Genomic DNA, 26,848 nt, shown 5'->3' on the forward strand with positions numbered 1-26,848 from the left:
AACAAAGGAGGAGGCTACAATGCTTGATAAGAAATGTACTCATTATCTTGCCCATGTAATTGTAACCCCTCTGTACAGTATTTTCACAATAAAAAAATTTAATAGTTATTTTAAAAGAGATTTTCAGGTAAATTACTAAATGTTTTCAATCATATTTGCCACTTAATTCTGCTTCCTTTTAATGAAGTTGAGAGTTGAATTGGAATAAAGTGGATTCTGTTCCAGAACATAAATAGTGCAATTAATAATAATAATAATCAGGAAAGAGATCTATATAAGTAAGACAGTAGCTGAAAAGGCTTTCATATTCTAAACTTCAGGGACCACCAACAATCACTGAATTTAATGTCGTTTTGATGGTTTCCAAAATGGCACTATTTTAGATGCAGTGGCAGCCTGTCCATTTGAACTTAAATTGCCTGGAATAAGCAGAAGCACAAGGGGCCTCCCCAACAGAAGACAAGGCTGCCATCTCATGGTAGAAAAAGGTCTAAATTGTGTGGAAAACACTCCAACCCAGAAAAGGAGGGAAGTCTGTCCACTTGCAGAAAGAGGAGAGGGAATGTGGATGTGGGAGGGGAGCTTTTGAGTCTGACCTATTTTTGGACTCTGAAGCTTAGTCTACGGCTGGAAGCAGCAGGAAGGAGGGCTGATCCCCCCCTCGCACAGCCCCAGAGCTGCAGGCAGGAACCAACCACACGAGGGACACTGTGCTGCTTCCTCTGAAGAGAAAGTATACCAGACTCTTCCTTTGATAGGATTTGCTTCTAAATGAGTGAAAAAGGATGGAAAAATGTGTTTACATTGTCCAGAGATAAACAAATGCGAGTCATTCCGGGAGTTCTGTAGCAAAGTTAGCCAGTAGCAACTCTGTAAGCTTCAAGGGGCACCTGTGCTTTCAGCTATGGGAGATAAAACTTCCAAGGATTTAGCAGGGAAAAGTTACCTTTGCAAACTAGGAGGATTAAATCCACTGCCCTTTGTACAGATAATTGCTCTTGATTGTAGATTTTCCCAATGTCTCTAATCCTGCCCCCAAAGGAAAGTGGCAATTTGCACTAAGTCTCTATATTAAGTCCCAGGGATAGGGAGATAGGGGTGCTCCTTCTAGTTATTTACAAGTCAAAAGAGATGAAGCCTTAGGCATTGAGAGGTGCTCTACGTGGGAGAATCGGGAGTGAGTGGATGTCTGTCTAGTTTTTGAAGAGGGCAAGGTGATGTTTGCCTGTAATTCTAACATTTGGAGCATGAAGGAGGTTTTGAATTTGAGGCCAGCCTGGGCTCCATAGTGAGACACTGTCCACAATGAAACAAAATAGAATCCAAGCAAACATAAAACTAAGACACAGGTGTGATCTGTTTTCTTGGAGACCCTCCTCCTTCTGCTTTCTAAGCAGAGCACTGTACTTCTTTCTCTTAGCTCTTCAGAGGAGAGGCTGGTTTCCAGAGCAGAGCCGTCAATGTGACTCTCAGTGCCTTGCCTCAAGGTCTTGATCAGCAAGAGGTGTAACAGACTTAGTTACTGTAAAGTATGTGTAAAGAAATGTGTCATTGGTCACAATTCTTCTCACAGTCACTCAGGATCAAATTTTAAAGTATGGAAAGTAGATACTCCCAGAACTTAACAACTTGGTGCCCGGAAAGAAGAAAGGAAGATGCAGTTAATTCACAAGATGATTAAGAGCCTAGGGTACAATGGACTGAGTGGATATGGGAACAGCTTGTAACTGATCTGAAGGTCAACTTTCTTGATACATTTAAACTTTATTCTTCCATAAAAGAGACATAATAGTGCTATTTCTGATTTGCATTCATCACTATAATTTTTTCAATTTTTTTTTACTGTTTTTACAGAGAGGTTGCAGTCACATAAATCACATGAGTACATTTCTTTTGGACAATGTCAGCCCTTTCCTTCCCCCCACACAAGTTATACAGTTCATTTTCTAGATTTTTTTTTCCTTAAAGAGACACCAATTTCTTTTTCAGGAAAAACCTTTTTTTAAATGATGACTAATTGCAAATATCCTTGAGCCTGCAAAAGCCTATAGCTCCACCTCCAGGAAATACTATGAAAAAAATGTTCATACCTTTATTGACAAATGTAATGTTTGGGATTTTTCATCCCTTCTAAGTAAAACAAACTGGAGAAAGTAAATTCTACTTCCTTATTGACTCAGACCAAACTGACTTCTCCTTTCCTTCTTCCACAAGGAGGGAGAAGGGAATAAAAGCTACTCTTGAGCCTGGTACATTGCCAATCCAGAGAGATCAGGAAACAGAAGCCATGGATCCCTCCCTCCATCCTCCCCCCATAAAACAAAAAACACGTTTCTACTCTCTGCTCACATAATTTCTTCTTTCCTTTGGCCTACTGGGACATTTCTTTAAAAAATAAAAGAAAACCAAAGAGACATGGCTACCCTACTTTAAGTAAGACATGAAGTCTGAAGTTAAAGAAAGTCATAATGCCCTCAGGTTGTTAAGCACCAAAGTCCATAGAGAAATAGAAACAAATATATTTAATTACTTTGAAATCCTCAGTACAAAGATGATCTGTACTTCTTACTATCACCTCTAGTAAGAAATGCAGTAGGAATTGTTACTCCAATTAAGTCTAAAGTGTTTATAAGTACATGGGAGGAGATCTAACATCTAATGATCATTCAAAAATTTTTCACTGGACTCAAGCATTTCTTTTATACTTATGTAAAGTTATTGTCTTGGTGATAATAAAAGCCTCTAGGGAATCAATATTTGTTCTGGTATATCCAATATTATTTTATAGTTTCAGGTTAATAAATGCATATTTATTATTATATTAAGATAGTATTAGCAAACAATTGATATTTCATAATTTATATGGCTATTGCTATCAAGATTTGAATGTTAATCCAATATTGGAACTTACCAAATTGACTCCAAGTATTAAACAATTTTGCAATGGACTGTTTATCTTCACTAAGAATTTCAACTATACTTACCTCATACAGCTGATGATGGTTAAGAATTGCAATATTCAGACATAGTTTACTTCTTCCAAATTCATTGACAATACCTAGTTTATACTTGAGATTTTTTTCTCTTTCCTCTTTCTTTTTCTCCCTCCCCCACCTTTCCTTCCTTCTTTCCATTTGTTCTTTCCTCTCTTTCTTGCTTGTTTTCCTGCTTTAGTTATTTTCCAATAGGCTACTGTGGCTTTGCTTGTGGCCAGCCTCTAGTCTCATTCCTTCCATTGAACTAGGATTACAGATATGCCACACCATACCCAGCTGGTTTATTGGTTGAGATGATGCTTTGCTAACTTTTTGCCCCAATGGTCTGCTCTCTTTTTCTTTCCTGAGTATCTGGGATTGCAGGATTATACTAACATACCTAGCCTGGTAATGAATGTTTCTTGCTGTGACTGAAATAACAAAAGAAACTGTGTAAGTACAAAAAAACAGAAGAAATTAAGGACATTTACATTGTTGTTTTTAGAAGTAAAATACTTACAAACCACTCAACTATGAATATAGGAGTCTGAGGTCTAGGGCATTCTTTTATTATGCAGAAGAAAACAAACTTCAATGTTTAAGGCTCCCATTATAGAAACTTTCAGAAACCTTAAAAAAGCAGTCTGATATGGTAATATAAATAAAGTATCAATTAGAATGGGAATTAATTTTGACTTCATGAGCATCTACAATTTAAGCAATAACACATGTTGATCAATGAAAGCAAGTAATTCAGAAATCTTATGAACTTAGATAGAAGATATTAAAAAGATGTCACTGGGTACTAGTGGCTCATACCTGTAATCCTAGCTATTTAGGAGATTAAGACTAGAGGGATCATGGTTTGAGACCAGCCTAGGTAAATAAAGTCTTTGAGACTTTATGTCCAATTAACTAGCAAAACCCAGAGGAGGAGCTGTGGCCCTAGCCATGAACAAACAAGCCAAGGAAATGCAGGCCTGTGACTAGCTCCACAAAACTAAACAAAAAAGACCAAAAACAAAACCTCATGCAGCATGACTTTTCAGAGTTAAAGTTTCTCTAATTGCACAAAACTTCACAAACATGAGAGACTATATAACACATGTTGTATTAAGATATAAGCCTGTTTTACATGAATTATATAAAAGATCAAATAAAACATTTTATGTATACATACATCTATGATATGCACAGGTATGTATATATATATATATATAATTTAGCATGCACTTCTAGGAAGAGTAACAAAATAATGATATGCATTTCCCACTTCAAGACATGGACATTACCTGTGTAACCAGACACACTCTCTTACACTTTCCCAGCTTTCATCCTTCTACTTTTGCATAATAAATTAACTAGAAACAACTTAATAAAAAGAATTTTAGCCAAATACTGTTTCTGTTACATTCCCCAACTTTCACTCTGATCTTGAATTCGCTGTTCACAATTTCCCATTTGTTTCTATGACTGAGATTCTAAACAATTCCTTACTTCTGTTTGCTTTTGATCCCTGGTCAAATGAGAAAATGCTACAGAAATTTGACTTGATTCAGTCAGGTGCATGTTTACGGATTCTATCAAAGGTTGATCCATTTTTACAAAACTTCCAAGTCTTCATCACTTTTGTAGGTTATCATTATGACAACATCAATGCTGATTTATCTGATCCACAGCTGGATGGACATTTGAGTTGTTTACACCTTTGTACTGATTACATCCTCAAAGATAAATATGTAAAAGTAGAATTACTGGCTTACAAGGTATGGATGTCTGATTCACTAAATAACATACAGTTTTCCATTTAAACGGTTGTACTAATTTACTAAAAATTTTCTAATTTTTAAATTTTACCAAAAAATTTCTAATTTACTAATTTTCCAAAAGCAATTCAAGGAAGTCCCTCTACCGCCACCTCCCGGTCATTCTTTAGAAGTCCTGTCAGATTTTTCCAATTGTTATCAAAGGACTCGATATAATGTTATTGTATGGTATTCATGTCCATTTTCATTTTTATGCATGAAGATGAGACTCTTTTCACAAGCTTATGAACTATTTGCACTTGCTCATAAGTGCCTCAGGCTTTAACTCTTGAGCCATTGAGAATGCTAATTCAAAGCTAGGTAGAGAGAGAACAACTAAATTTCCCAAAGGTCCATTTCAATTAGCATGATAATAGAGTTCCTTCTCTAACTTGTATGAGTGTGTGTGTGTGTGTGAGAGAGAGAGAGAGAGAGAGAGACAGAGAGAGACAGAGACAGAGAGACAGAGAAACAGAGAGAGAGAGAGAGAGACAAAGACAGAGAAGGGGGGAGAGCGAACTTCTGTGCTTCAGGCTAGTGCTTTTTACCACTTGAGCCTGAGCCTCGGGATCATGTGTGTGAGGGGTGGTTAATTGTGATAAGAGTCTCGAGGACTTTCATGCCTAAACTAGCTTGAAACAACAATTCTCATATCTCAGCCTCCTGAGTAGCTAGAATTACAGACATAAACCACCAGTACCCAGCTTTGGCTCTAATCTTTGTGGGAAAAAGGCAATCTGAAATAACATGATGCTTATGAATGCCTATTGTTCTTGTTCCCAATGTCTATTTAAAAGTAATTTTCAAGTAAACATATATATCACATTTTCTTGATCCATAGATTTAGAGGGGCATCTGAGTTGGTTCCATATCTTAGCTCTGGTAAATAATGCTGCAATAAACATAGTTGTGCTGGTAGCTTTAGTATGTCTTGTTTGTAATAATTTGGATAAATGCCCAAAAGTGGGATTGCTGGGTCATAGGGGAGCTCTATGTGGAGTCTTTTGAGGAACCTTCATACTGCTTTCCAGAGTGGATGAACAAATTTACACTCCCACCAGCAATGCAGTAGGGTTCCCTTCTGTCTACATCCCCTCCAGCATCTGTTATTATTAGAGTTCTTGATTATAGCCATTCTAACTGGAGTGAGGTGGTATCTCAATGTTGGTTTGATTTGTATTTCTTTTATGGCAGAGATGTTGAGCATTTCTTCATGTTGAGCATTTCTATTGGCCATTCTTATTTTCCTCGTCAGAGAAATCTCTCTTTAAGTCTTTAGCCTAGTTATTAATGGGGAGGTTGTCTGCATGTACTGTTTGCTCTAACTGGAACTTCTTTCATCTTCTCAATCTTTAGTGCATCTGTGTGGTTAACTTTTACCTATGCTCCCACTATTACTTTATATGTTACTGCCTCCAAGAGTCATTTCCTCAGTCCCTCAAGTATTATTTGGCTAACGGGGTGTCATGGTAACAATCACTCTATTTTTACTATATGTTGTGTGTGAACAGCATTGAGCAAAGAGAAAGGAACAGACTTGCCCAAGGTTAGACGACCTGTTAATAGCAGTGTCTTGGTGCCAGGATTGTTATCTCCATTTTTTTTTTCATTTCTGCCTCAGGTAGTAGTATCCAACTCCACCTCAGTTATAGCCAGGCCCTGTGGAGTGCTAACATAAAATCACCAGAAAAACAGGCCTCTGTGTAGGCTTGGGTGTGGTGCATTTCTTCTCTCTAACTCATTAGCCCACTAAGACATCCTGACTGTTGCTCCCTGCCAGCTCTGTCAGCCTCTGTCACAGGAACATCCAGTGCAGTGATCTTAATCCGAGCTGATGTCTATTTGCTGCACTTTCTTTTTGTTGCCAATGTAGGCATTGGCAATTAAACACTATAATTAGTTAACTCTCCCCAGAGTTTGCCTGATAAACTCAGGCCTGATAAACCGTTCCTTCCTTCCCTCTCTCCTTCCCTCCCTCCCTCCCTCTCTTTCTTTCTTCCTTCCTTCCTTCTTTCTTTCCTTCCTTTTCTTCCTTTCCTCATTCCTTTCTTTCTTCCTTCCTTCCTTCTTTCTTTCCTTCCTTTTCTTCCTTTCCTCATTCCTTCCTTCCTTCCTTCTTTCCTTTCTCTCCCTTTTTCTTTCTTTTTGTGTTAATACTATGGCTTGAACTCAGAGCCTGTGTTCTGAGCTCTTTTGCTAAAGGCTAGAATTCTACCACTTGAACCACAGCTTCACTTACAGTTTCTTGGAGTTAATTGAAGATAAGGGTCTCATAGACTTTTCTTTCCTAGGCTGGCTTTGAACCATAATCCTCAGATCTCAGTCTCCTGAGTAGCTAGGGCAATCTACCTACTCAGCCATGAGCAACTGGTGCCTGGCTCCTTCTATTTTACCATTTTGCTTTATGCACAATTTACCCAGCTATCTAAGTCAGAAACCTATAGTTCATCACAGACCGAGCCTCTTTCTCAACTCTGCTATTTCTAGCCCCCTTAGCTACTCTCATAGGTAGTATGTCTTCCTTCCTTCATCCCTATGCAATTGCTTTGATTTTGGATTTCAGCTGGATCATTGAAGTAACTTCATGTTGAATCTCTCCACTCCAAGTCTATCCATTCTAGTCAATCCTATTTACTGCAAAGTAATTGGTTCAAAACACAGAGGTCATGAGCATGGCCTCCCTGAGAGTCTTCAATGACTCCCTAAAATGGATAGTCAGTATCCTTGAGCTTTCATGGTGTATTTGTTAGCTTGAGCTATCATAACAAAATATCATTGACTGAATGGATTAAGAGAAATCTACTTCAATCTAGTTCATCAGCTTTACAATAATAAGAGCCAGTTCAAGACTTAGAGGAGATAGAAAAGGGGATATTACCCTTAATTCTATAGAAATCCAGAGGATCTTTAGAGATGATTGAAATAAATGGATCGATCAATTTATAGACATGTATAATATATTATCAAGTGAGATCTAGGGAGTAGGTATGCTCACTAATCCTGAAAATGTGTGCACACTAACTCCTGAATATTTACTCATCTATATATACTTTTCTGTGCTTATATTATACCAAACATTAGTTCAAAAATATTGAACTTAATCAATATGAATATAGATCTCTCCTCTTCCCTGTTCTTCCCTGTAAGTTTCTTACAGATCATTCTTATAATCCAACACACATTTAGCTATTTTATTCCAGTGAGCACATATATGTTATCAGAACTGTTAATATACATCCAAGTTTATTAAAGATCAGAGTACAGTGTTGATAAGCAGTTTCTCAGTTTTAAAGACTCCACTCAGTTTTAATGTTCCTTCATGTTACTGAGGTCATCACTTTGCCCCTATCCCTTTCATTGAGGTTATTCATACATTGGTAAAACAGATTATCTTGACATAAACAGGCTAGATTATTTTCTGAAAACCAGAAGCTTTCTACATGAATTAAAATATATATACATTAAGTTTTATTCTTAATGTTTTAAGTTCTAAAGGTTTGGCAAATGTATCATAACAGATATTAATGATTATACTATCATACAGAATGATTTCACTCCTAAAAACCCTCTAAGCTTCCTTTATCTAGTAAACCTTTTTCCACAGACTTTATCCATCATTTAGCTTTTTTAAAAAATGGTTCTTTTTTTTAATATGATACCAAATAATTTGAATAATACTGTCTTTTCCAGGTGTGTGTGTGTGTGTGTGTGTGTGTGTGTGTGTGTGTGTGTGTGTGTGTACAGATTCTGGAGCTCAAATTCAGGCCATGTGTGCTGCCCCTGAGCTATTTTCTCTGCCACCTGAGCCACAGCTCCACTTCCAGCTTTTTGTGGTTGTTAATCAGAAATAAGAGTTTCATAGACTTTCCTGAGTGGCTGGCTTTGAGCCAAAACCTTTAGATCAGAACCTCCCGAGTAGCTAGGATTATAGACATGAACCACTGACACACGGCTAAGCTGTTTTTGCTTATGAATATTCTATCTATTTTTTCAATTCTTTTAGACAGGTTACCTTGTAGTTCAGGCTAGCCAGCCTCAAATTCATCACATTCCTACTGCTTTGAGTGCAGAAATGTTAAGTTTGAACCACAACACCTGGCTGAACAATCATTTAAAGCTTATACATCTCTTTTTATGACTTTTCTTATTGTTAATGAATGCTATCTCATTGTGTGGTTATAAAACAATTTGTTTACCCATTACTTACCTTTAAGAGATAGGACCTAACTGAAGTAAATGAGGTCACTGGGGATGTGCTCTTGAAAGAGACATTGGGACAGAAGTCCCAATCTTTCTCACTCTTTACTTCCAAGATGCCAGATTCAACAGTACTCCTCAAACACATAGTGTTGTTGCCATTTTGGACTATGCTACCAAAGACTCAGAGCAACATGACAGCTAAATGACTGGACTCCCAGCAACATGAGCAAAAGCAAACTTTTTCCTCCATTAAGTTATCTCAGGCATTATTTTCCTGGTGATAGAAAACTGAATGACACAGGGACAAATTCATTGTTTAGTTCCCACCAACAATGAGTAGAGTTCTGATTGCTCCATGTTCTCCTCTACATTGATAATTATCAGTTTTGGGAAGCCTTAGTCATCCTAATAGATGTTTGTTGTTTCATTGTTGTCTTAATTTTCATTTCCAAATGGCAATTTAAAAAAATGCTTTATTTGACATTTGTTTACTGCAAATATCTCTTGTCTAATTTTGGCTTGTGTTTTTATTGGTGGTGTTTTAAGAGTTCTTCAGATATTTTTTTATATGAATTCTTGAGTAATGTTTTTCACACGTTTTCTCCCAGTGTTTGCCCTGATTTACCTTTTCATTCTGTTAATTCTCCTTTTGCACAGCAGAAGTTTAAAACTATTTCGGTTTATAGATTATAATGTAAATGCTTTTCAAAAACACCTCACTGATGAGATTTTTCTCCCTTTATCTTTCAGGCCACTCCTTCACATGGGCTTTACTTATTATCAGCTAGACGCAAATGGGAGGTTCCATTTCTAACAACCTTGGATTTTAGAAAACAAATTTTCTCAGTAGAGAGCATCTGTGAAAGAGATTATGACTTTGCAGCTGCAGCCTGACCTTGGAAAAAATATTATTTCTTGCTAGCTTGGCAGCGGTTTTACTTGTGGTAGTTGTCTCTCTTAGTTTGTACAATGAATTAAGGATTTGTTTTCAAAGAGCAATATTTTGCTTTCTCAATACAAACTCACTGCACAATGAAGAGTTTCCAGGCTATGTCAACTTGATTACAGACCCCGGGGGAAAAAGTCATCCATCTTCCAAAGGTGGAAACGTATGTAAAGTTATGGAGATCCTAGGATCCAGACCTTGTTGAGTGGAGTTCTCCTCCACACAGTGAAATCCTTGTTTCCGTTTCTCTTTGTGTTTCTTTCTCAAGGTCACACAGAGAGGGTTGGCTTGGGAAGCCAAGGCCTCTGTCTCGCAGCAGCTCTGCAACTCAAAGCGGTATTTCACGTAACCGTGGAGATGGCCCCAGAGGCGCAATGGCTGGGGGAAAGTGGGGCACACAGTCTGCAGGGCTTCGGGGAGCCGCCCTCCCCTTGGACCTCGCCAGAGGGACCTGCGGAGGGGCGGTACAGGAGGGGCGGAGCCGGGTCTCCAGGTCCGTCCCCCTCCCGGCCCCGCCCCGCGTGGCTCTCCGGGACCGGGCGGTGGGCGGCCCCTCGCGCTGCGCCAGACCGGCTGGGGCGGAGCCGGCCTCGCGCGGGGATCCTGCGTCCGCAGCCATGGCGCTGCGGGCTCGCGGCCTCCTGCTGCTCCGCGGACGCCTGGGCCGCGGGCCCGCGCTACTCCCGGGGACGGCGGGGCGCGCGCTCCGGGGCTTTCGGAGCAGCCGAGTGAGGTGCGTGCACTAAGCGGGGCTGGCCGCGGGGTGCGGGCGGTTGGTGTCTGGCACGGGTGTGCGGTCACAGGAGGTCACATGGGAAAGGCAAGGGCGATCGCGGGAACGGAGAGGGCGATCGCGGAAACAGGGAAGGGAGCGCGTGATCGGGAAGGGCGCGTGGAACGGGAGAGGGCGCGCGGGACCGGGGAGGGCGCGTGGAACGGGAGAGGGCCGCGGGACCGGGGAGGGCGCGTGGAACGGGAGAGGGCCGCGGGACCGGGGAGGGCGCGTGGAACGGGAGAGGGCGCGCGGGACCGGGGAGGGCGCGTGGAACGGGAGAGGGCGCGCGGGACCGGGGAGGGCGCGTGGAACGGGAGAGGACGCGCGGGACCGGGAAGGGCGCGTGGAACGGGAGAGGGCGCGCGGGACCGGGGAGGGCGCGTGGAACGGGAGAGGGCGCGCGGGACCGGGGAGGGCGCGTGGAACGCGGGGGCCCCGCGGGAGTGAGCAGCGAGAGCCGTGAGCTTGGCCTTGTGGGCTTCACGCCTGCCGGTCCGGGGAACTTGGCCGTACTAGGCCCTGGGCTCCCGCCCGGGAATGGACTGTCTTCACAGCAGGTGCATTTGAGCGACCAGGAGGACCTTAGAGGCCCTCTGCAAAGAGGTCGAGCCCGCCTGTCCCACCCCGGTGTTCATTGGTTTTGGCTCTGATCGGTGAGAAGGAGGCGGGGTGACCTGGCAGTTGTGGCTCTCTTTGTTTGGGGTCTGCGGTGGCCTTTTGCACACGTGTTGGCTAGCGTGATGCAGACGCACGGTGGTGCCCAGGAATGCTTCATTCTGCCCGGTCTTTTTACCAGTCGTTGTTGGGGTCCCAGAGCCCACAAGAACCGTTTTGTTAAAACTGTCAAGGCTTCCAGAGATGCGATTTCACTGCTATCTTAGATGGCTGGAGAGTCTCTTTGATTTCGTAAACCCCAGTGCCCAATTTGGAAGAAAGCAAACCCATCATGGGTCAACACAGATGCTGTGAATTTAAATTAGCTCCTCATTGTATACACTTACCTTGCAGGCCTGAGCCACTAAAATCAATGAATGCCTGAAAGATTTATTGGGGACGTGATTTATAGTGACTAGGTCTCCACAAGGGTATGTGAGAAAATTACAGTAATTTACGATGATGTAAACTGTAATGGTGTTGTACAGGAATTTGTTGGGTGGCCACGGGGTTCGGAATTATCAGCTAGCTCTACTCCCGGGCAAAAGTACATTCTGCAGAATCTTCTTTGTATTATAGAAATGAGGGAATTATTACTGCCGCTCTAAATTACTCAGATTATTGTTAGATCAATTATTAGATCAATTTCAGTTGTTTTAGCACTTCTTTCCAGAGTAAGGACTATCTTTTTTCAAATTGTACAAGTTGATTAATTTCCCTTCCCTTCACTGTGACTTGTTCACTGACTGGAAGTCACAAAAAGCAGTTTCAGCTCAAACACGTGATTAGAGCTCCATGCTTCAGACACACCAGCACATACAACACCCATTCATAGAAAATTCAGATAGTTTAGCATTGGCATGAGGCCCAGGATTTGTAAGTTAAAGTATTTGACTGCAGTGGTTTTGGAAATACATGATTCAGAAAGATGATATAAGTTATTACTTTCAGTCTGGCTGTGTACCCTCCCATTGGATATAGATTATAACTCTATAAGAGAAAATATTTCTGATAGCTTAATTTTGTTTAAAAAGATAGCTCTGGTTAGGAGAAGGTGTCATTTTTTACATTCTCTTGGCATTGAATACCTGATATGAAGGTGAGGCTGGCTGTCAGGTTTGCACTGCAGAGTGGGCCGGGAGGAAGCCGGACAGTGTGTTGATGCTTATTGGTGTCTCTTTTCTCTTCTAGGACCAGCAGAGAGAAGAGATTCCATCTTCCAGAGATTGCCACTGTCTGCCTCCCCACTTGTCCCCATCCTCAGTCATCTTTTTAAAAATACTTAATGACATGTTAGTTGTAGTCTAGTTCCTAAGTGTGAATGCTGTTTAAATTAAGCATCATCACCATGGTATGAAATCAAGCCCTAGTATTATTTATATTGAAAAGTATCCTCAAGTGTGATAAATTTCCCAGTGATACTGCTTTAAATTAACAGCCATTAGAAATATTTTTCCCTTAAGTGGACAAATATTTTTAGTATTTTTTTCTGATGCATTAGACACCTGTGGTAATGGAGCATATTAAATATTTTTTAAATGGTAGAGTTTCAAGAAATTATAGTTAATGGCAATCAGGAATTATAAAATCTTAAGATTTATCTTTTAATGATTATCCCCTTAAGATTTGCAATAAATTTCCTTTCCTGTTTGTCCAGGGAAGTAGATAGTATAAGTTGAAGAAATTAAGGTCAAGAAATTAAGCCTTTAATTTGTTATAGCTTCTTATTTCTTGAACTACGTAGGCGAAAGTCTGAGAAAATTCTTAGTGATTAAATTTTTCCCACTGCCCTGGGATGTGTGAAGAGTTCACAAATGAATATGGCCTTGGGTAATAAACATCCTGGGAGTCTGAGCCAGTGCTTTTCAGTCTGGCAGCTGCCTATTCTGTTTGGGTAAGGTAGTCTCAGAGCAGATGTCTTGCAACAGAGATACTTTCCCAAACCTGCTTTAGGTTACTCTACCGGAACAACTCATTTTTAGTAGCCACATGGAATCCCATGAGTTTCCATTTTTATTCTGCTGCTCAACAATTTCTTGTCATTAATTTGTTAGATTTTATTTTTTCCTTCCTACAAATGCTTTATTCCTTTTAGCATCTGTACAATGTTGAGTGCCATCCTACAGCCTTTTATAAACCTTCACCTTTCTTTATGTCTCATTGCCAATAGCTATTTAAGTTTTGCAGCTAGGCTAGCTTTAAAAAAAATCCAAATTTGGAGCTACTAACATATAGTACTTTATTTAAATTTGCCTGTCTTTTAAAGTGGGTAGTTTAATAAGTTAACAAATTTTACCAGAAACACTGCTAAATCTCAGATTCTCCCTACTAGTATTTGTTCAACATCTTCCTCCCTATAGTAGAGTTATTGTTTTTATCCTCATCTGAAACTTGAAGGACCCAGGCTCCAAGTGGGAACTGTACAAAAATTCATTTTTCTATAGACTGATTTTGTTCAAGTGAGGATTGATCCTAAAGGCTAGTAAAGACAGTTTTTCAAAATTGCATTATTTTGTTTGAAAAAAATGAGTTTTATTAAAAGAATCTGAAAATAGAAAGTGAACTCCTCTTCTAATAAAAGTGATATTTAATACCTAGCTGGCTATGATTATGAGTGCTAGCAGTTATGCCATTTTAAATTTAGAAACTGTTTCAGTATTTGGCATCTCAGGTTTTAGCTTTATCTTATCCATGTCCCAGTTGTTGAGAGATGTTATATTCCATTGAAGTGTCTTGAAAATCACTTTATTTCTGACTGACATAGACCGATAAATGAACAAAGGGGTGATGAGTAAATCTCAGATCTTGTTTGTAGGTTAGCAATTTAATGAAATGAATTTTGATTTTTCAGATGATTTGAAGTTGTTTATCCTTTAATGACAGTATCTTGATGGGAAGATAAAAAGAGCAGGGAAAACAAAAACAAAACAATGAAAGTAGACCAGTACCCAGCAATTGGGAGGCTGAGTTCAGGATGACTGAGAGAACCAGGACATCCTGGCTGCAGAGTGAGGCTCTATCTCAGAAGACCAAAGCCAACTAACCCACCAAAAAAACCAAAACCAAAACCACCAGATAATCTTTAGTAGCCTCAGAGTTTTTCAAGAAGTCACAGAGAGCTCAATGAAGGTCTATAAAATAGTTTGTTTTGGAGCTGGTTATGTTGGCAGAGATTCATAGAGTTAAGAGGTTAGATGAAATTTAAACTAAATAAGAGAGATACATTGAGAGAATTCTTAGCAACTAATGATATTTTTCTATTAAGTACAATTTGTACCTAAGGAAATACTGTGTACAGGAAAACCCTGGTTATGGATATATGCAAATTGCTTATAGACGTGTCAAGACGTATAATTGCTCCACTCAACTTTACAATATACACATTCCATTTCTTGTTACTGTTTCCAGTATTTTAATGTGTACATAGTAATAAATCAATTGCTATGACTTTCCTAATTCAATTGCTATTTTCATTTAATGTCTAGTTTTTGCAAAATGTAAAATAATTTGCTCTCAGATTCGGGTCATTCTCTGGTCAACGTCCTATGAACCCCTTTTGTTTACTTAATAGTCAGAACTGTAAGTTGGTTTGGCTGACTATTCTTACTAAACTGTGCCCTCATTTGAATCTCTGGATGGCCTTGAGTGAAAATGCCATCCAGAAATTCAAGAGCGGGCTCAGCTTAAAATAGATGGTTTGTTTCCTCCCCCTCTTTTTTTCTATTTTTAATTTTGCAGTGAATATTATCTTGGTTTTAAGTAATCCAGTTGCTTTATTGAAAAATAAATTCTTACTCTTACCTATGGATATCTTTCTCATTGGTAAGCACTTAGATGAGAATTTTCACATACACAAGGGTTTTTGTGTTTTTGTTTGTTTTTTCCCTCACAAGAAGCGAAAGAAGTAGATTTAAGCACAGCCATTCACAACTAATGGACTGGGAAATTGGAGCTTCGATAAAAGATACAATTTTTCCCAGGTTATCACAACCAAAATTATAATAAAGACAGCTTTCCAGGACTCTTCTTTACAATCAGTTTATGATTGTTGACTTATCTCACTGCTGCTTTCTATGAAAATAATTTATCCATGTAGGACATGTGTGTAAGAAGAAACTAATTTTTCTTATTAATCTTAAACTTAATTTGTCATAGTCCCTTTATATGGCATGTACTTAACTTAGAGCCTCATGGATAGGAAAAATCCATAAATACCCTTGCATGGGAGGTCAAGGTCATAACATCTAATCAGCACTTTTTCCTACTTGTAAATGTTGGCACAAATCATAAGACTACCATCAGTACTTGTAAAATTATCCATACAAAGCACAGAAATTTAATGTCAGTTAATGCTGATTATACAAAATAGCATTTATACTTAGGGCTGCTTTGATTGAATGGTAGTGTCAGTCAGGTATTTGATATTATTTGATATTAAGTAGTCCTATCATTAGATCCTATTATATGATGCTCTGAGAAAAGTATTTGATTATACTGTATCAATAGAACTGGTTTCCCTTGGAATCCAGTGTATTCAATAATGCATTTCTTTGATTTCCACAGTAGAGTCCTTTGTTAAACTATAAAAATGAATAACAAAAATCATATATAAGGATAAGAGCTTGCTTTATTTTTACTGATACACAAATAGGCTTTTCTTTTGGTAAAATTACTTTAAAAATACACTGTAGATGTATAATGAATTTTTTAAAGAATTTGAACCTAATGAATATTCAACAGTATTCATTTACTTTAAAAATATAGCTCAACCCATTCTCTACTATTAGTGACAGGTTTTACTCCACATGTAATCTTTCTTGGAAATTGTTAATTCAGAACTAGAATGCTCAGAATGTGCCAGGAGACACAAAATGGTTAAAGTACATACTAGTGCTTGAGAAGAATGTTGAACTTTTAACAATTATGTTAGGAGTGTTCATATTTCTAAGTCCTAATTTCTGCTTGTCATCACCTGGCTGTTTCCTGTGTTTTCATGTCGCATTATTCTCTGTGTCTTCTAAAAGGGCTGTAGTCCTATGGATTAAGGCCCCAAACTGTCCAGTTGGATGCAGTGTTTCCTCTTTACTTCATATGCAAAAACTTTATTTTCAAATAATATCCTATTTACAGGTTTGAGTTTGGGAATTGAACATAGAACACAAACCATTGAAAGACTGTCATAACTTCAATCTGGGAAATGAACAAAGATGATGGCTTTGTACTAGCCAAGTCTGATGCTAAGCTGTAGTAATCAAAACTGTGTGATACTGGCATATGGATACATGGAACAAAGATTGCTGAAATGAGCCTGTGTAGTTAAAGTTGGTCATTGACAAAGGCGACAGGCATGAAGAAAGAGTACAATGAAGACAATCTTCAATAAGTAGCTTTGGGAAAACTAGATACTGCACTTGGGAAGTTAAGGCAGGAGGACTGAATTTGAGGCCAGGCTGTAATAGCTAGTGATAACTTGTTTCAATAGCAGTAACAACAAAACTCCAAAGAAAACAAGAACAAAAAAAAGCTCTAAAATGTCGCCATGATCTCCATGGAGCTATCACATGATACTGTGTGGAACTCCCAGGGATGAGAGGAAGTAGGAGGAAATGGGGGATGCTGCCCAAAGGGCAAAAGGCTTGTTGGACCATATGGAGAAGATCCTGAGTTCCCATTGTACAGCACAGTAACTAGAGTTAGTCATCATGTATTTCAGACTAGGACTATTCTTTTTAATTTTAATAGTTTTTGTAAAAATACTATACAGAGGGGTTACAGTTACATGAGCAAGATAATGAGTACATTTCCTATCAAACATTGTTGCCTCCTTTGTTTTGCCCCTATCATCTCTTCCCTCCCACCTCCACAATTACACTCCTCCCACCCCCACCCGCCACTCCTCCCCACACGCCTAAATTGTAAAGTTCGGCATAGCATCTTGTACATCTCATTGTTACAATGGGTCCACCTGTATCCCTATTTAAGCATTTTGTTTTTTCCCTTCCCCTCCCCAAATTAGACCAACATCAAATACAGTGAAAACGCATTATGCCATGGGGGAGGAATATACAAAGAAACAAAAAAATCACATGATACATTATAAATACTTAGAAACGATAGCAAGAAAGAAAAAACCACTTGCGTCCCTATTTGGGGGTTCTTTCCTTAACATCATTTTATCTGGTCATATGTACATAGCTTTTGAACTTTTCTGCTTGTCCCAGACATATGCTAATTATTGCAAATAAGGGAAACCATGGGACCTATGTTTCTTTCGGTCTGGCTTACTTCACTAAATATAATTTTTTCCAAGTCTTTCGATTTCCTAATAAATGGGGCTTTGTCATTCTTTCTGATGGAGGCATAGAATTCCATTGTGTATATATACCACATTTTCTTGATCCATTCATCTACTGAGGGTCATCTGGGTTGGTTTAGGAGCTGTCTTTTTAACTATCCTTTCTTATTGTTTTATATTTCGTTAATTGTGTATATATACCACATTTTCTTGATGCATTCATCTACTGAGGGGCATCTGGGTTGGTTCCATATCTTAGCTATGGTAAATAATGCTGCAATAAACATAGTTGTGCTGGTAGCTTTAGTATGGCCTTGTTTGTGATCATTTGGGTAAATGCAGAGTGGGACAATTTCTTGATTAGTAGATTAAAAATTTTTTACAGTGCTGGCAATTAAAGGAAGTGTAGATCCTAAATGTTCTCACAACAACAAAAAGGTTAGGATATGGTGTGGTAGATGATTACATAGCTGGAGTTACCCATTTATCTATTGTACAATATGTACATATATAAAAACATCCTGTTTTACATCAAAGATATGTACATTTTTGTCAATAAAGTTTGGGGAAAAATAAGAATTAAGTTTATTATATAGTTAGTACTGAAATACTATTTGTTACTAAATATATTATTACTTAGTACAATAGGGGGGAAAAACCCAAAAAGAAAGAAGTGAGCTATTAAGGGCAAAAGATTAAGCAACTCACCAAAGAATATGGCCAATAAGCACATGAAAAGGTGCTCAGTGTTAATATTTACTAAGGGAAAACATTAAAAGCACAAGCCACACTTATATACCATAGGATGTCTGAGACTAGAGAGCTGATCTTGCTGACTAATAGCAAGTTTATGGAGTAACTAGAAAGAACTCTTTCTTCTTTTATTTTTCTGTCAGTCATGGGCTTGAACTCAGGGCCTGGGCACTGTCTCTAAGCTCTTTTGCTCAAGGCTTGTGCTGTTCCTCTTTTGAGACACAGTTCCACTTCTCTTTTGTTGATGGTCAATTAGAGAGAAGAGTCTCATGGGGACTTTTCCGCCCAGACTGGCTTCGAACCTTGATCCTCATATCTCAGCTTCCTAAGTAACTAGAATTACAGGCAATGAGCCACTGGTGCCCAGCCTACTAGAAGTCTTTCATATACTGAGTGTAGGAATGTAAAAAAGATACAAATACTTTAAAAAACAATTTGAGGGGCTGGGAAGGTGGCTCAGTGGTAGAGCACTTGCTTTGCATGCCAGAGGCCCTGGGTTTGATTCCTCAGCACCACATAAACAAAAAGAAAAAAGCTGGAAGTGGCACTGTGGCTCAAGCGGTAGAATGCTAGCCTTGAGCTGAAGAGCTGAGGGACAGCGCCCAGGCCCAGAGTTCAGGCCCCACGACCGGACCCCCCCCCCAAAAAAAAACAATTTGATAGTTTTTCATAAATTTAAATGTGTCTTCCAAATGACTCTGCCATTTAACATCTTGAGATTTGCTCAAGAGAAATGAAGCATATGTACCTTCAATAAACGATACATGAATGTTTGTAAAAACCTTTTCAAGACTAAGACCTGAAAGAACTCCAAGAGTGATAATAAGTAAATGAACAAACAAGTACTGATTAATCCATCCAATGAAATAGTACTTTGCAATATAAAAGAGATGAATAACTGATACATTCAACAACATGAGTGAATCTTAATTATGCTGAATGAAAATAGCTGGACAAAGGTGTATATAATGTGATTCCATTTTAATAAAATTAAAATGAAAAATAAAACATCAAAATTAAAATGGATGAGGGATATGTTACATTTTCTTGATTGTGGTGGTGGTCTCACAAGAATATACATATATTAAAACTATATTTTAAATATGCGAATTTTGTTATATGTCAAATATACTTACTAAATTTATTAGAAAAATAGAATAGTAGAGTAGGACTGATACGCTGAAAGTTCCATATCCTCCCCTGTCGAATCTATTGATTTTTAAGTGAATAGGGATAATGACAGCCAAGTTAGGATTGACATATCTAGTTATAATTATATTTTCTACTCATTTATTTGCTCAGTTTTTTTTTTTACCAATAATTGTTCAAATATACTGTTGTTTTGCTAAGCAAGTGTTTTTCAAGCATGCTCAGTGCACAAGAATTCCCTGTGGAAATTGTTTTAACTCCTAGTGTTTCTGAATCATAGATGTGCTTGTAGCACAATTTTAGCCAATTCCCCAGCCAATATACATATATGTATTCATAGATGACACTTGGGAATCCCTTCCTGACAACACATCATTTGGGCCTCGCTAAATGCTATGGACAATGCCAGGCTGAACTGGAATACTCTTGATATGGATCCATCTCATGCACACAATCCTTTCAGAGAGGGCAGTTAACTTATTTGGAAGCAAATTTGCATTTTGTGTATTGGCTGATGTTCATCATGCCCATTGTGATTATAAAGTTAAAAGTACACAGTAGAAAGAATTCATTCTTAAGGGCCTCCTTGCCTCATTTTTCCCTTGTACTTCCTTCCCTTTCTCCACTTCCTTCTTCAGTGTCTTATTGGCTTACTTTTGGTGTCTTGTGGAATTGAGTTTTATACAATAGGATTTTCAATAGAAGCAGATAGCAGGGAAGGAACAAAGTTACTTTTTCCAAGTCTTTACCCATTTATCTAGTTTAGAATATGTACATATATAAAAAACATCCTGTTTTACACCAAAGAAATGTATATTTAAACAATAAACACATAGCAAGAACCTAAATCACCACTTAAATCTGACATCATAAAGAACAAAGCAATCTTACAACACTTTACTTTGTTCCTTGATTTTCTACAGATAATTTATTGTCATCTGTTAAAATGTAACAATCCCTACCTTAAGTACTTATAAATTGCCAAGGAATAATGTTCTATAAAGAGTTTTCTATAAGACATGATTCCATGGTACAGAACAACCAACCATCTGCTTTCTGAGCAGGTGCCTCACATAATAGCAAACCTGTCAAGACTCATAACTTTTGTCAGCGAGTTGGTCTGGGGCTGAGGAATAAAATGATTCCTTGAGTAAAGTTAAGAGTTTTATGGAGCTCTGGATTGCGGGATCTACTGTAGGAAATGCTAATCAAGTGTGAACTGATTTAACTGAGTTCACAGGATTGTGGGGTTACAAATATAGAATAGAAAATACAGCTCTGAAGTTGAATGTCAAGTTTAACTAGGCTATGCTGATTTTGCTCTTCAGAAGAAGCAGCAACACTTGAAATATAGCCAGTATTATAGTGAAGATCTTGAAGATTTGATTTGATTCAATATACGCACATATAATATGAATGAAAATTGGGGGCTTCTGCTGCACAGTATTTTAGTCCATTTGGACTGCTGTAACAGTATACAGTAGACTTGATGGCCTGTTGACCGCAAAATGTAGGTAGCACAGCTCTTGGGGCAAAATTCCAAAGATCAAGATGGTGGGTGATTTAGTATATGGTGAAGGATCGTTTCTTGATCCATGGATGGTCATCTTCTTTGTCTTCCAATGGGTGGAGTTCTCAGGAGTGACTTTTAAGGGCCCTAATCTTATTCCCCAGGGTTACCAAAAGCCCCATCTCCAAATCCTGTGGCATTGGGCAATGAGGAGGGGTGGAAGACATTAGTCTTTAGAAGTTAGATTATAAGGCAGAACCAAATAGAACATGAATCCTTACAGATTTGCAAATGTACATATGAGTCTGCAGGTGTGTCAATAAAATGGGAGAAAAATCGAATGTTTCTTATTAGTATCCATTAGTTGTATGTGGGGTTCTCATTTCAGCATTTGAATACATGCCGGCAATGGACCTGATCGAACTCACTCCCTGCTCTCCTTCCCAAGCTAATCTCCACAGATTCATTGTTCCATGCTCAGACACTCACAGAACATATTTGACCATATTTACACGTCTTCATCCTGTTTGCTCTCATTGCTCCCATCCCAGATAAGACAAGGTTCAACCTCATCTTATTCATTTTTGTTAGGGTACCTACAGATTAATTATTGTTCAGAAGGCTTTCCCTATGGGATTTTGCACATGCATTGTGCCATCCATTCATCAGAATGATCGTATGTGTGTTCATGTGAATCTTTCAGTTCCTGGATTTTCTTTGGTGGTAGATTATTACTGCTTTAATCTCACTTCCTATCGGTATCTCTATTTAGGTAGTTTAAGTACTCTGGGTTCAGTTTTGGTTATCTAGAAATAAAATCATTTCTTTTAGGTTTTCTAATTTGAGTATATGTTTCCAAAGTCTGTAGTCATGATGTCCTGGATTTTACTTGTATTTGTTGTGCTAAGTCCATTTTCATCTCCAATCTTACTTATGTGAGTCATTTCATTCATCCTTTTAGTCAGATTGTGTAAGAGTTTTTTGATTTAGTTTATCTTGTTTCATTGATTCTTTTTAAAATTAATTTACTTTATTGTTATCATAGAGGTGATGTACTGAGGGGTTGAAATTACATATGCACAGTAATCAATGCATTTCCTTTTGTACACTATCTTCTGTTCCCTCACTCTCTCCCAGATTGATTTACCTGGCTGTTACCCTAATCTTTGTTATTTCTTTCCATTTCTGCTAATTTTCAGTTTGGCTAGTACTTTTTTTTTTTTTTGTCGGTTGTGGGGCTTGAACTCTGGGCCTGGGCGCTGTCCCACAGCTCTTCAGCTCAAAGCCAGCACTCTACCACTTGAGCCACAGCTTCACTTCCGGTTTTCACTTCCGGTTTTCTAGTGGTTTATTGGAGATAAGAGTCACGGACTTTCCTGCCCGGGATGGCTTTGAATCGTGATCCTCAGATCTCAGCCTCCTAAGTAGCTAGGATTGCAGGTGTGAGCCACCAGTGGAGCTTAAGGTATATCATTAGGGTAGTTATTTGAGATTTTTTTTTTAAACATAGGCACTCATAGTTATAAACTTTCCTCTTATTATTGCCTTTTCTGTATCCTAAGTATTCTAATATGTTCTGTTTTCATTGTTATTGGATATAGGAACTTGTGCATTTTCCCTTTTATTTCTTTAGTGACCCACTCATCATTGAACAGTGATGAGTCTCTATGGATTTGAATGGTTTCTGTGATTTCTCTTTCTGTTTAGCTCTAGTTTAATTCCACTATGGTATGATAGAATCCAGGGGATGTCTCATACTTTCTGGGGCTTGCTTTTAGTCCTACAACACCATCCATTTTGTAAAAAGACCCATGGGCTACCAGAAGAATGTGTAGTGTGCAGCTGCTAGATGAAATAGTCTATAAGTATCTATCACATCCATTTGGTCCATGAGTTTTCAAACATGAGTTTTCTTTGTTAAATTTTTGTATGGATTATTTGTCTGTTGGTGAGAGTGGGGTATTGAAGTATCCCACTATCATTGTGTAGGTGTCCATGTGTGTTTTATAGGTCCAATAGTATATTTGTTGTACAAAGTTGGATGCAACTTTAAATAATTTGTTTTTAAAGTTCACCAAAAAGTTAACCTTGTTTGAGTTAATATTTAATATTCCTTATAGTGTTTTTAGCACTGCACTGATTGTTTTGTTGTCCACAGATATGAAGCCATTATCATCTCAGGAACTGAAATGGCCAAACAAATCCAGAAAGAAATACAACGAGGGGTGGAATCGTGGGTCGCCCTTGGGAACAGACAGCCGCACCTTAGTATAATTTTGGTGGGAGACAACCCAGCAAGCCACACATATGTGAGAAATAAGATAAGAGCTGCTACTGCTGTAGGTGGGTATGTCATTTAGTTGTAATTGTTATTAAGTATGTATTCTGTTTTTACATAATTTTACATAATTACAAATCATCAATTACAAATTAAGTATCCATTCAATAATGTGTCATTATTATTAGATTTTTCAGTTACTATATGTTAATTTATTTCTATTTTTCTTCAAATTTCTTATAACACTAGTTCCTGTAACTTTATATCTTAGGAGAAATGTAGGATAACTATTTTGCATTTCAAGGGCTTGTATTCATTATATTTGCTTTAATCAAATGACAAACTTTGCTAGTTTACTCTGTCTCATTTAGCCTTACAGCATTATGGTAATAGTACTTCTACTCTCCTCAGATCTAGAAAGAGTAAGTTATCATATTTCCGTGCAAGTTGTTACCTGGGGAACTATCCAAAGAATACATGTGAATCATAAAAAATTACCTGTATGCACGCAATGGAGGGAAACCAGGAGGAGGAACAGAATCAGTGGGAAACGGAACAGCATACAACAAAGGGGCCCATCTGCTGCACTGGACATAGAAGAAAAAGAACTAAGCAACCCAAAGACAGCGATGGGAAGGGAGGAATGAGAGGGAAAGAAGGAACAGCCTACACTAAGCAGAAGGAAAGAAATGTAAACATCCCCTGATGTGGAAGAAATGATTGTATTGTCAAAGCTCATAGAATTCACAAACTTTATAGATAAATTTGCCTTGTGAAGGTTAAAATGTGCTTCTGACTTGAACTAAGTATCACTACTCCACAATACTGTGAAATAATGTGAAATTTATGTAATCATCTCCTTCAGTTTTAAAAACAAGTGGGAGAAGGGATGGGTTAGGAGTGATGATTGACAAAGTTGTCAGACACTTTGTACTCATATACTGTTTTGTAGAATGGGAACTTCTTTGTACAACTACTTAAAGATAATAATAATAATAAATGTTAAAAAAGAAATAAAAATACTATTATGGTGATCTTAATGGCTAAGTGTAAAGAATATATAACAAAACTGTTGGAAGGTTCATTTGCTGTTTTTGCTATTCTCTCCCCCTTCTTTGTGGAAAGGTTCTCACTATAAGGTGCCAAATGGTCGGGACCTTTCAAGCCTTGTTGCAGTGACAGAAGTGATGGGATTAGAGATAAGTGCTGCTATGCCTGGCTTTTAGAAAGTTGACAATAAAGCAATACCAGCGCATATAAAGAAAAAATAATACCTGTATCAGTTGGTGGCTCACATCTGTAATCCTAGCTAATCTAGAGGCTGAGATCTGAGGATCGTATTCAAAGCTAGCCTGGGAAGGAAAGTCCATGAGACTCTTATCTCTAAACAACAAAAAAGCTATAGATGGAACTGTGACTCAAGTAGTAGAGTGCTTACCCCTGAGCAAAAAAGCTCAGGGACAGCACCTAGGCCCTGAGTTTTAGCCCCAGGACCAGCACACACGGACAGACACAGACACAATTACTTATATGGTTTGAGAAATACTTCCTCAAAGTGTATGAGACATCTTGTTTGCAGAAGGGCCTTTTCTTTCCATGAAACAAGGATCTAGGAAATCAGTGACATCAGTAGGACACCTCTAATGAAAAGCCACAATCAAATAACTGTCTGCTTGTTTTTCTTCCAGGTATCTGTAGTGAACTCATTCTAAAGCCTAAGGATGTGTCTCAGGAAGAACTTTTGGATATAACTGATCAGTTGAACATGGACCCAAGAGTCAGTGGTATATTGGTTCAGTTACCACTTCCAGGTATGTAACACCCTTCTGTAGATCGGATTTGGTTGGAAGAGGAGCACTTGTAACATAGCTGTGATACTAGTAATAGGTGATGATTAATAACTATAAGTGACAACTTCTGAATGATTGCTGCTTGTATTGATGGAAAACTATGAGGAAGCATTTAGGCATTGGCAGTACATATGGTTTTGTTTGGCATAGTTGGTACAATTATAAAAATGACCACAAATTGAAATCTGTTAAAGTGATCTTACTAGTGAATGGAAACAATTTTTCTTGAACCTTTACATTTTTTTACCTTAATTTTTTTTATCAAAGCACAAAACTCTCCTATTATGATTTATGATTGCATAGTGAAATAAGAGTAAAATAATAATTAATCAATATGCTGTTATTTATTTAGAGTGCTAATACTAGGGCTTGAGCTCAGTTCTGAGTGCTCTAGCTCGACTTTTTCCTTTCATGGTTGGTACTCTACCACTTGAGCCATGCCGCCAGACCCAAAACACTATAATTTAAAACATTAGGAATATTGAAAATTAAAGTGACCTTTTTTCTATAAAGCATTTTTTTCCAGAGTGGTTTGACTAGTATCATTATACAACTTATGATATAGAACAAGTATCTTTTAAATGCTATGGTAAATTAAATTGTCATATTGCTTTCTATGTTTAGATCAGCTTCCAACATTGTATCCTGTATTCCCTTAGTGTCATGTAGTATCATAAAGAGTTCTTTTGATATGAAGTTTTATGCAGGTGTTTATCTTTTCAAAGGATGCAGTTTCAAATCCCCTAGTCAGCTTGCATGTCCCATTTACTTCAGTTACATTCCTCTTGAAGTGACTTCATCTTTTTTTGTTTGTTTACCAGGCTTTCTCTTACCCTTGCTTTGCAGCCATAATTTTTCAGATTTGCTGCCAAAATGCATTTCATGTCCAGCATTCAATATCTTTGTCTTCGTTACATCTGCATCTTTATAGGTTAATAACCTAATTGTGCATCTTTATAGGTTAATAACCTAATTGTGTTGTTGGTGGTGGTGTGGTCCTGGAGCTTGAACTCGGGGCTTGGGTGTTGTCCCTGAGCTTCTTTAGCTTAAGGACAGTGTTCTACCACTTGAGCCGCAGTGCCACTTTTGGCTTTGTTTGAGTAGTCTATTGGAGATAAGAGTCTCATGGAGTTTCCTGCGGAGTTGGCTTCGAACTGCAGTCCTCAGATCTCAGCCTCCTGAGTAGCTAGGATTACAGGCATGAGCCACTGGTGCCTGGCTCCTATTTATTTTTGTAAAATGTTATGTGGGTTTATTTGTCTGGGACATGCAAGACAAAAGACTTTGCTGAGTGTGTTCCAACTAAAAAACTAAAGTGGCCAAATAGCAGTGGTCTTTGCAAGAAGTGTCATGATTGGTCAATGACCATGATGTGTGCTTGTTATGTTCATAGTGATTTGTGGATTGAAGAGACAGCTGCTCTCATATTATCAGATGTGAAATTTGAACTGTGTTGTTGGAGAAATGCTTTTACCTAATGAAATTGTGGTTCTGAAACACATGTATATTTGAACCTTGTGAGAGGATGGCTGTTTTTTTGTTTTTTGGTTTTTTTTTTTGGTCCGGTCGTGGGGCCTGAACTCTGGGCCTGGGCACTGTCCCTCAGCTCTTCAGCTCAAGGCTAGCGCTCTACCACTTGAGCCACAGTGCCACTTCCG

General features: G+C 38.4%; 2 protein-coding genes across 2 annotated transcripts in view; both read left to right on the forward strand.

Moving 5' to 3' along the window:
* LOC105988528 (permeability factor 2-like) overlaps window positions 1-8,500 on the forward strand; it is an 11,418-nt gene extending 2,918 nt beyond the window's left edge. Inside the window, exon 5 of the transcript XR_001175201.1 lies at window positions 8,471-8,500. The gene's annotated coding sequence lies outside the window, so the exon portion shown is untranslated. The remainder of the gene's footprint in view (window positions 1-8,470) is intronic.
* A 2,028-nt stretch (window positions 8,501-10,528) lies between these two features.
* Window positions 10,529-26,848, forward strand: part of Mthfd2l (methylenetetrahydrofolate dehydrogenase (NADP+ dependent) 2-like) — a 118,944-nt gene continuing 102,624 nt past the window's right edge. Inside the window, exons 1-3 of the mRNA XM_013020087.1 lie at window positions 10,529-10,659; window positions 23,221-23,405; window positions 25,029-25,151. Of these exons, the coding sequence (XP_012875541.1) occupies window positions 10,544-10,659; window positions 23,221-23,405; window positions 25,029-25,151 (424 nt within the window). The 5' untranslated portion in view covers window positions 10,529-10,543. The remainder of the gene's footprint in view (window positions 10,660-23,220; window positions 23,406-25,028; window positions 25,152-26,848) is intronic.

The sequence above is a fragment of the Dipodomys ordii genome, unplaced genomic scaffold, assembly GCF_000151885.1.
Source record: "Dipodomys ordii isolate 6190 unplaced genomic scaffold, Dord_2.0 Scaffold49, whole genome shotgun sequence".
Classification (NCBI taxonomy): domain Eukaryota; kingdom Metazoa; phylum Chordata; class Mammalia; order Rodentia; family Heteromyidae; genus Dipodomys; species Dipodomys ordii.